Source organism: Miniopterus natalensis, chromosome 19 (assembly GCF_054644295.1).
Source record: "Miniopterus natalensis isolate mMinNat1 chromosome 19, mMinNat1.hap1, whole genome shotgun sequence".
In the NCBI taxonomy this organism is placed as follows: Eukaryota; Metazoa; Chordata; class Mammalia; order Chiroptera; family Miniopteridae; genus Miniopterus; species Miniopterus natalensis.
This window is the reverse complement of record NC_142099.1, coordinates 32,059,968-32,069,710: the sequence shown is the minus strand read 5'-3', so window position 1 is coordinate 32,069,710 and position 9,743 is coordinate 32,059,968. Positions and strand designations below refer to the sequence as shown.

Here is a 9,743-nt window from a genome sequence, read left to right as displayed (position 1 = left end):
TAATTTTAGTTTTCTTTGCAGCAGCAGTAGATGGCTGGAGCCAATTTTAGATTTTAACTCCCAGTCTCTAAATGGGGCCTTTCATACTCAAAGAGTCAAATTCTCCTTTCTACTACTAAAATGTGGTTTTCCGGTATATTTACCCCATTACCATTCCTGCCCTTTAATTCGCTGAGGTGCAATTTACATGTCACGTAGCCATTTTAAACCACAGAAATTGGTACAGGCCCTCTAAGCTTCTACAAAAATACCTGATTTAAACCTGAAAATCCTGCTCAGTAATTCTAAAACCAATGTAAAGTACTATGAAACATAAAATATAAAGTTGAACCAATATCACATAAAATTTAATAATTGCAAATGTATTTATTACAATTTACAGATTAATTAAATTATATACACAAATAGAGTTTTACTATAAAACCCAACAAACACTACATTTTTTTTACTCATTGGTCCTGTAGAAGCCAATTCAGAGGTCTTCTAATCCTCTACATTCGCCTTCCTTAAATTATAAAAAAATAAAATCTGACAGTTTTTCTTTTCACTTAAAGATAAAGAGGTGCTGTTACTATATTTCAACACTCAAAAAGTGAACTTTTACCTGTCTGTACAAAGCCTTTCATATGCTACACTGATACTTAAAGCACCACTGCAAGACTTTAAATGCATAAAATGTTTGATTAAAATCTCCAAGGACTTTCTTTTTTAGATGGAGGTTTAACTTTGTTCTAACAACTAGGATTGGGATGAAACTAACAAGAACTGTTCTCCTTCAATCCAATTTACAAATGGTGCCTTCAGTCCTTCTGACTGTCCTCTGATCACTTCTTGTAAAGGAGGGTAGTAAATGGGAGAATTATTAACCAAGCTGTTACTCACTTGGTAGTGAGGTTGGACTAACAAGGGAACAATTTCCCACAATCCAATTAATGTAAAATATCCTTCTTTCCTAATAGGCAGAGGTGTTAGACTTCAGAAACACAAATGACAACCTAAATCTCTGACATAAAATAGTATACTTCACTCTGGTTTTAAAAGGATGCCTCTGCCCTCTGCACTTTTCAAAAGCTTTTTTCAAGGCAAATAATGCCTTCTTCCCACCTGACACAGCTGGTGCCAGGAACCAGCCTGCTTGCACGGTGCTAAGCATTCCCTATGATCACCTAAAGTGGAGGAGCACAGACACCTTGACTAAGGGCTCTGCAAAAACCTGACCAACTTTTATGTTGTTGTACTCCAGATAGAAATGAAATAATGACCAGGTAGATTATTAACTGAGGTAGTAACCCTGCAAGCACTTTTGATGAAAAATTGTCCCTACCACTGAAATAAGTTCAATTAAGAGGTCATCTATTCTACTCATGTTTTCCATTACCTGTGACAGAAAGCATGGGGAGTAAAAATTGACCATTAAGGAGTTGGTTAACACTCCCTCAACCTAAAGATGCACACCATGTAGAGATACCTAGATAAACCAACCAAAACCTTGGACTCAAAAGCAAACTTTGGGCTACAGATATTAGGACTTTCTAGTTGTTAAATCTATAGTTCTACCCTTTCCTGAAGGCCCTGCTTCTTCATCATTCCTTCTTATTATTAAAATAGAACACAATAAACTTGGATACTGACTGAAGTCTCTATTTCACATTTCAAACTGGAAAATTCAGAAGTGCCCATTTCCAAGTTTACAGTGTCACCCTGGCAGGTTTTAAAAGTGACACAGTGCCGAGGCCTGACATTAATAACACTGGCTTTCTGCTGAGAGCATATACAACAAAACCAAATTGCTCTGATGTCCCTTATCTTCTTCCTAGGAAAATTCTAGGCTTTTAATTAAAAAAGAAAATTAATGCTTATGATGTAATTATTACTTTCTGGTGTCTTTTACAACAATTTCCATCTGTTAAAATATACAAAGAACCATTTAACTGGAAACTACAATAACATATACAGGACCCTCTCCCAAAAACAGTCTGCACAGAAATGAAATATATTAGATGTTAAAATTTTGCAGAAAGATGCAGCTTTCCTAAAGTAACAGGGTACAACATGTGTTGATTTTGTGGCAGTCCTTGGAAATATCTTAGGTAGAACTTAACCTAGAAATAAAAAACAGCCACACATTTTCAGCCCAAGTCATTCTTAGGAGAAGAAAAAAGTGACACAGATAATGTACCTTAAGTTGGTAGCATATGCAAGATTATTTTCTTAGCCTTAGGGTAGAAAGACCAAATCACTGAAATAAGATAATACAGAGAAAACATAAAAGCCCATTAATTTCAGAATGTTGGAGGGAAAAGCCCTGGCTGGTGTGGCTCGATTGGTGGAGCCATACACCAAAACATGGTGGGTTTGATTCCGTCAGGGCACATACCTAGGTTTTGGGTTCAATCTCCGGTTAGGTGAATACCGGAGGCAACAGACTGATGTTTCTTTCTCTCTCTCTCCCTTCCTCTCTCTGGAATCAATGGGAAAAAATACAACTGGGGGGGGGGATATGCTGAAGGGAAGAAATAAAAAGAGCCCTAAGTTTTTAGACAGGTACACATAATTTAAATTAAAATGGAAAATGGGCTTTGAACCCTAAATTGTTTCCCAAGAAAGTAAGTTATACCTTAAAAGGTTTCCTTTTCACCTCAACAACCAAGCAACATCCAAAATCACATCTGACCAGATAAACAAACAAGGGAGGGTTAGAAGTCACATCATCTCACCCTTCATTATCAAGGCTTGGCTTCAAATCTGGACATTTCTGAGTGGGCTATGTTACAAAACAATATTAAACAAGGTTGCTGGACCCAAGTTACATACCCTCTAAAAAAAGAAGTCAAAGGACAGCTGCCAACTTTTGTTTTAAAAGAAACCTCTGAAGTGGGAGTTAGTGTATTCGAGGGCCACAGGCTATTAAGTCATCTGAACGTGGCTTGAAAACATCAAGTCCTTTGAAGCATGTTTCCTGGAGTCTATGAAACATTCTTTCTCTGTGCTCAAATGTCAAGCAGTATCCAATAGCGTCTTCTGTTTCTTGAATCCGTTTCTGGAACCTGCATCCATCCCGTGCAAATTCTTCCCATGGTCCTTTGCGATCCTCATCACCACTTACATAATACTCAGTAACTTCTTCAAGGAAGGTTACCTATGAAGACAAAGACTAACTTTAACCACTTTCTAGGACCTTATAGTCATCACTGAGGCAGGTAATGAACCCTTTATGCTACTCACTCTTTAAGAATATCAAATATCTTACAGGAATATTTGGTCTCAACTATAGAGCTCTGACTGACTAGATGGCATCTGAAAAAAAAACCAGTGGGGCCCTGCTGGGTGTGGCTCAGCGGGTGAGCCTGGACTTAGGATCCAGAAGATAACAGTTCGATTCCCGGTCAGGGCACATGCCTGGGTTGAGGGCTCGATCCCCAGTTGGGGGCGCGCAGGAGGCAGCCGATCAGCAACAACTCTGTCATCATTGGTGTTTCTCTCTCTTCCTCTCCCTTCCTTTCTCTGAGGTCAATAAAGATTAAAAAAAACAACAACACAAAAAATAGTGGGCATTTTGTAATCCACCCTCCCCTCTTGTGATTTTTGATGTCAATAAAATAAATCCAGATGGGGAACTGTGATTTTTCCTGATGTTATTACTTAACTTTTTAAAAATCCTTAGTGAAATACAGCTCTGTCATACTCTTCTTCCAAAATGACAAATGTCACCAAACAAAATATTTCAATGCTTTTTTAACACAAAAGCTTTAACAAAATCTTCACTTATTTCTATTCTTCCTTTTTAAAAGAAATTTCACTTGTCAGTGCTTTCCAAAGTTTGAATCATGAACATGTATTATTCTTATATTATTACTTTTGTAATCAGAATACAGAATGGAAATTTACTTAATAAACAAAGTGCAACTAAATTAACATCTCTTTAGGGCTAAGTTACTATAAAAGATTTTGTAGTTAAGATAAAAACCCTCCTTTTATTCCTCCTCAATATGCTATCACTATATACAGGGTGTCCCAAAAACATGTATACACACTTTAACAGCTGGTAGCGCAATTGATGTTTCTTTCTTTTCAGGTAGACTAAGCTTTGAACAAAGGAAATTCATCTCAAAATGCTACTGGAAGTTTGAAAACACAGTTGAAGTACAAACACCACCTTTATAATCATTCAAAGTGTGTATACATTTTGTGGGACACCCTATATACATGAAATTGTGAATATTATCATATACATGGTCATATGTAATGGGTGACAGTCCCTGTTAATTCCTACTTAATATTTCAAATATAGAAGTTTCTTTGTAAAATATCAAACACCAAAAGTAAATAGGTACTTGCTTTTAAAGTACGTTCAACAGTTACATCAGCTAACCCCACTGTGGCCTACTACTTTCATTCCCTTTACATCAGGCCAACGAATGCCCCCGAGGACAATTAGTAGGCATGTAAACCCTTACTAGATATTGCATTCTAGTGTCACTTATTCACTGTCACTAAGATAAATAACATTTACATAGCGTTTACCATATACCAGGCTCTTTTCAAAGCACTCTACACAATTTTTATCTCATTTAATCCTCACATCAACCCTACAGGGTACTATTATCATCTCAATTGTACAGATAAAGAAACAGACATAGAGAAGTTAACCGACTTGTTCAAATCACACAGCTTCCATGTGGTATAAACAGGATTCAAACCCCAAGTCTGGCTCCACAATCTGTACTATGTTATGCATTTTAAACTCCTAGATCTAAGAGCTTCATTTTCAGCATTAGGCACTACCGATTATTTTCATATACCTAAAGAACAGCAAGTAGTCAAAGTCTGTCAAATAATTTAACCATATTTTAGACATAATAATTTATAAACCTTGCTTCTAGTTCAGTCACTAATCTCAAACCTCTTGACTCATTCCATTTTTACTCAATGAGCAGGCTAAAATGAGACAAGCAAACTGGTCTGACGTCCCTGAGTAACAGCTACCATTTAAAGGCAAGACAATTAGGAGTTTTATTTACTCATCTCATTTGAATCGTGCAATAACTCATACGGTGGTATTATTATTATTATTATCCCCATCATATAAATGAGTTCAAAGGCATGAGAGGTCAAGTTATTTCCCAGGGTTGGCTGTATTCCCAAATCTCTTGGCCCTAACCACTCAGAAGCAGGGAACACAGGTCTCCAGGTGCCAAGTGGCCATTCCATTGCCCAACTGTTTCTTACCAAATTCACTAAACAGGTCATTGAGTCAGGGGCCCCTTAAAAAGATAGAGGAGCCCGGCCGGCGTGGCTCAGTGGTTGAGCATTGGATCCAGGAGATCGAGGTTCGATTCCGGGTCAGGGCACATGCCCGGGTCTTGGGCTCGATCCCCAGCAAGCAGATCAATGCCTCTCTCACTGATGTTTCTCTCTCTCTCTCCCTTCCTCTCTCTGAAATTAATAAAGACATATTAAAAAAAAAAATAGTGCTGTTTTAAAAATAAATAAAAAGAGAAAAGCTCTATTATGATGACATTTACATAAGTGCATACTAAAATTTAATTTTTAACATGACTTATTTTGCATCTACAGTTAAGACATAATAAGACTGACACATTTAAAGACATTTTCTACCCCAGGAATAGTTTCAAAGTACTAAACTAGACATTTAGAGCCAGTGGGTGAGGGTACTCTCCACTGGAAACTCCCCAATGCTGCAAAATCTGAGGTCAATAATAATTCATCACCCCTTTCTCTGTCCACATAAAGGTACAGGTATCTAAAGAAACACTTTTCTTGTACAATAAAAGATATCCTATCTGTTTGGAGAGGATTTCTCTCCAATGAATAACTTTAGCTAAAAGATAAAATGCTACAAAAAGTTTTACGACTAGCCTGGGAATAGAAAACAACTACGTAAGATAAACCAAATAGTAACCATCACTGTTTTACATGATTATTGACCTGCAGTTGACTAATGATAATTAGTATTGCATTCTTAAAGGCAATACTATCTCCTGTGTTGTTTCTGAAGAGCAATCAAAATCATGTACAGGTCACGGAGTTTTTAATACTGAAATTATTTCCTTTCATGGGAAAAAACAGATAAATCTGACATGCTCCTTGGTCCAATCATCCCTCTGGGTTCAAATGGATAGGAATGAAGACACTTACTATGACATACCATATTTAACAACATTTTAAAACTCTGTTGCTATACCAGGGCCTTCTCAATCTCCAGAAAAATTAAATCATGTATACACAAAGTTTAATTTTTCTGTTCCTTAAAAAAGAGTGCAAAGTTGAAGCTTGGAGGGATATGGCTCAGAATTGCCAACTCAAACGAAAATGGCACTTTCCTGCTAACATCTGTTGTATACTGGCATCTCCTATTTGGACAGGAACAACACTCAACTTGAAAAGAGGGGGTCATTTCTCAATCCAAGGATATAGACTTAAGAAGCTTAGAGGCCTTCTTCAAATATATGCACTATCATGCCTCCAGAAAGGTCATGCTGCTATATTTAACCATATCAAAACAGTCTGTGCAAATAATCAGGCAAGTTAGAAGAAACAAACCAACCTTTTTTTTCTTGATATGCGCATGTTTTTCTCCAGAAAGAACCCCACCCTGTACCAAGTCTGGACATTCACTGTCTCGGCTCTCTAACAGTTGCACCTTACAGGAAAGTAGGGAGTGACACTCAGAAATGGCCACAATGGGCTCAAGTGGTGTCTCTGAGTCAGGACAGCCTTTCCCACTTTTCCCTGATGTTTGAAAAGGAGCCTTAAAATTTAAAAGGTTGTAGGGGTCATCCGAATTACAGAAAGAGTTCCACAGCTTGAGACTCTCTGCTTCATCTGCACTAGACTCCCAGTCATCTTCCGCCCCAGAATTAGGATCAGGAGACTCAGGAAGGCTTCCAGTCTGGAAAGAATTCTCTAGATCAGACTTGTCAGACAAATCCTTCTCTGAATCAGAAGGCTCTCCAGGAACAATTCTGGCAGCAGTCTGAATGGCTGCTGTAAAGTTTTGGGGATTATAAGGATCTACACTGTAGAAAGAGTTCCAAAGGTGAAGCCCTTCAGAGTCCTGTTCAAGGTCTGATCCTGACAGTGAGCTATCACTATCAAAACCATCATCCTCAGCGTCCTCATTCCAGTCCTCACCTTCTGAATCAGAACTGGTTTCAAGGTCACTGGGTGCACCTCCCAAAATGTAATCTATCAGTTTGTTACTACAGGCTGGTCTGGCAGAAATGGGAAGGTCGTCTTCTATGTCTGAGAAGTCAACTACACTTATCTGGTCTTCCCCAGGCTCTCTTTCCATAGGTACCTCGTAAGATGGACAGCTTTCCAAAGGGGCCTGTTGTTCCAAAGCAAGAACCACCTCTTTAGTCAATTCTAGTTTTTCTTCCCAGGGCTCCTGGGCCGTTCCGGGAATGGCTCCAGCAGGGGGAACACACTCTGTGGGGCTACCTCTGCCCGGCTTCGGATCCATCCCCAGAAGGTTGTGTTCCTCCTCCAGGCTATGGTAGCCAAGATCTTGGTCAGGGGTAGGTAACGCTTGCCCATTGCTAGCCTGCTGAAGGAATTCCAGACGTTTCATGCGAACATGGTGAATTTCTGGCAGGCCTTCTCTTGAAGGAGGCGGACATCCCTGCCAGGAGGAGCAAGTGATCTCTGCATTCAGTGGCTGGGGATGAGAATGGTCCTCAGGCAGACAGCTGCTCTCGGGGCTTCCAGTTTGGAAATCAACTAGCTTGCCACTTCCGATGACGTTCTTGTAGCTAAGTTCTACCCGGGGAAGGCAGTCCAGATAAGAGGGGTTCAGCAAATAGGAGTCAGCGTTTAAGTTGCTTAAGCGATTAATGCTTCGAGGCCCGGAGGAAGACTGGCCAAGTTCCCAGTCGGAGAACAGCCGGGTTTGAAGGCTACTTGGCAACAGCTGCCCTCCCCACAGCTGCTGCTCAAGGAGAAAAGCGTGGGCCGCAGGGTCCAAGGCTCTTCCCTTGGCTTTTAGATCGAGGGACGAGCACTGCCAGGGGATCCCCTCCTCTAGCCAGTCCAGAAGACTGGCAGCTGGGGCGACCGAAGGGTCCTGCGGAACCCAACTCGGAGACTTGTGCAACGCGGGGGCGGCCGGTTTCTCCCGACCCCTCAGGGATCTCCGGGCGCCGTAGCCGCCAGCGAAATCTAGCCATCTGGTCGGGATCATCTCACCGAAAAGCTGGCTCCAAATCACCAGCTTCTGAAGCAGGCTGGGGAGCGGCGCGAAGAACTGGGGAAGCAGCTTCGTCCAGTAGCTAGTCCGAGCCTCAGGCCGGGGGCAGGAACCCGGTTTGGGGTCCCCGGGGTGCTCTGCGGCAGTGCCTGGTGGCGAGCGCCGAGGGAAGAAGGACAGCCGGAGCGGGGTGCCCGCCCGTGCCCGCGGCAGGTTGGCTCCGGGCTCCATCGCCCCTGCTCTTGGCAGCGTCTCAGCGAGGTGCGCGGGCTGGCAGCTGGAGCTCGGACGGGGTCCGGGGAGGCCTACAAGCTCCGGGCCCGGCCTCGCGGCGGAGTCGGCGCCACACAGCGGTCCCTGGGGCGGCAGCAGAGCCACAGAGGGCGGCGGCCTCGGCAGAAGGCAGCGGATCGCAGTCCGGAAATGCCGGCGCAGAACTCGGCGGCCGCAGTGACGGCGATACCCATCCCGGCGGGAAGGCCGCGTCCTAATCCGCTCGAGGCCTCCTCACCATACAGAGGCCTCTCGCGGCGGCAGCTCCACTCCCCCACCCAGGGCCGGCCGTTCAAAAGCCCCTCACAGCGCGCTCCCGGAAGGGCTGCGCGCCCAGCAGACGGCGCGAGGACGAACCCAGCTCAAAATGGCCGCAGGGCCAGCGCCAAGGCCGGACATCCCCAGGCAACCGGAAGGGGACCAGGAGGCGGCTGATACGCCACCAACCCCGGGCCCCTGAACATCACTAGCGGGCGGGCCCTTCCGCGTTCTCCCGGCGGCTGCCGATTGGCCTGGCCGGGCCCCTGGAGGTGCCCTTTCGCGCTGCAGACGCGGCCGGGCGCGGGAGGTTGCATCAGCCGGCCGCGCTCTGCGCGTGCGCACTGGCGCCTCCGTGGTCTCCTAGGAGACCGCCCCGCCTCCGCCCTCTGGTGGAAAGGGAGCAGTTCCAGGCAGCCGCCCAAGGCCCCGCACGTGTACTCCCAGCTCAGGCTCGCGCATCTCGGGGTTCAGCGTCAGGCAGATCGCCACGTGAGACCTGAGTTTGATAAGCGCTGGGCAGTGCTGCGTAGGGCAATGCTGCTCTTACGAATAATCAATAACTAGTGAAAAATGGCAAGTGAAAAACGAATTATTCTTATGTATGCGTTCCTGCCCCCTCGATTTTAGCATTTCTAAGTCATTCTTTATCTTTGTCTGGAGTCCAGATTTGCGGTTTTTTCAGCGTCCAACCCACGTACATCCCCCACGAAAATGCGAATTCCTGTTCCTCAAGTGGGTCCCAATTAGACTTTCCCTTTTCAATGGGGCAAACGGCAGTCACAGAGGAAGAAAGAAACACAGCCTCCAGAACTGTTTAATCTCTTTCCTGCTTCGCAGAGGCAATGCATTCAAGTCATAATCATATCCTGAACCCCCAGAGCTACAGGATACAATATCCAAAGGAGAAAGCATAGATCATTAACCATTTTGGGGGGAAAAAAACTTGTCTGATAATTTTAGCTGCTGTATTTCATTCTCTTGTGAGTTTGGTCTTAGTTCA

The 9,743-nt window shown here is 43.5% G+C and overlaps 1 protein-coding gene across 1 annotated transcript; it reads right to left on the bottom strand.

The window, feature by feature from the left end:
• Positions 1 to 320: 320 nt before the first annotated feature.
• On the bottom strand, positions 321 to 9,041 carry PPP1R15B (protein phosphatase 1 regulatory subunit 15B). Its single transcript, XM_016214970.2, has 2 exons — positions 6,569 to 9,041; positions 321 to 3,139 (listed from the first exon to the last, which is right to left on the bottom strand). Exons 1-2 carry the CDS (start codon positions 8,438 to 8,440, stop codon positions 2,882 to 2,884), a joined length of 2,130 nt encoding a protein of 709 aa, XP_016070456.2. The 5' UTR covers positions 8,441 to 9,041; the 3' UTR covers positions 321 to 2,881.
• Positions 9,042 to 9,743: the final 702 nt, after the last annotated feature.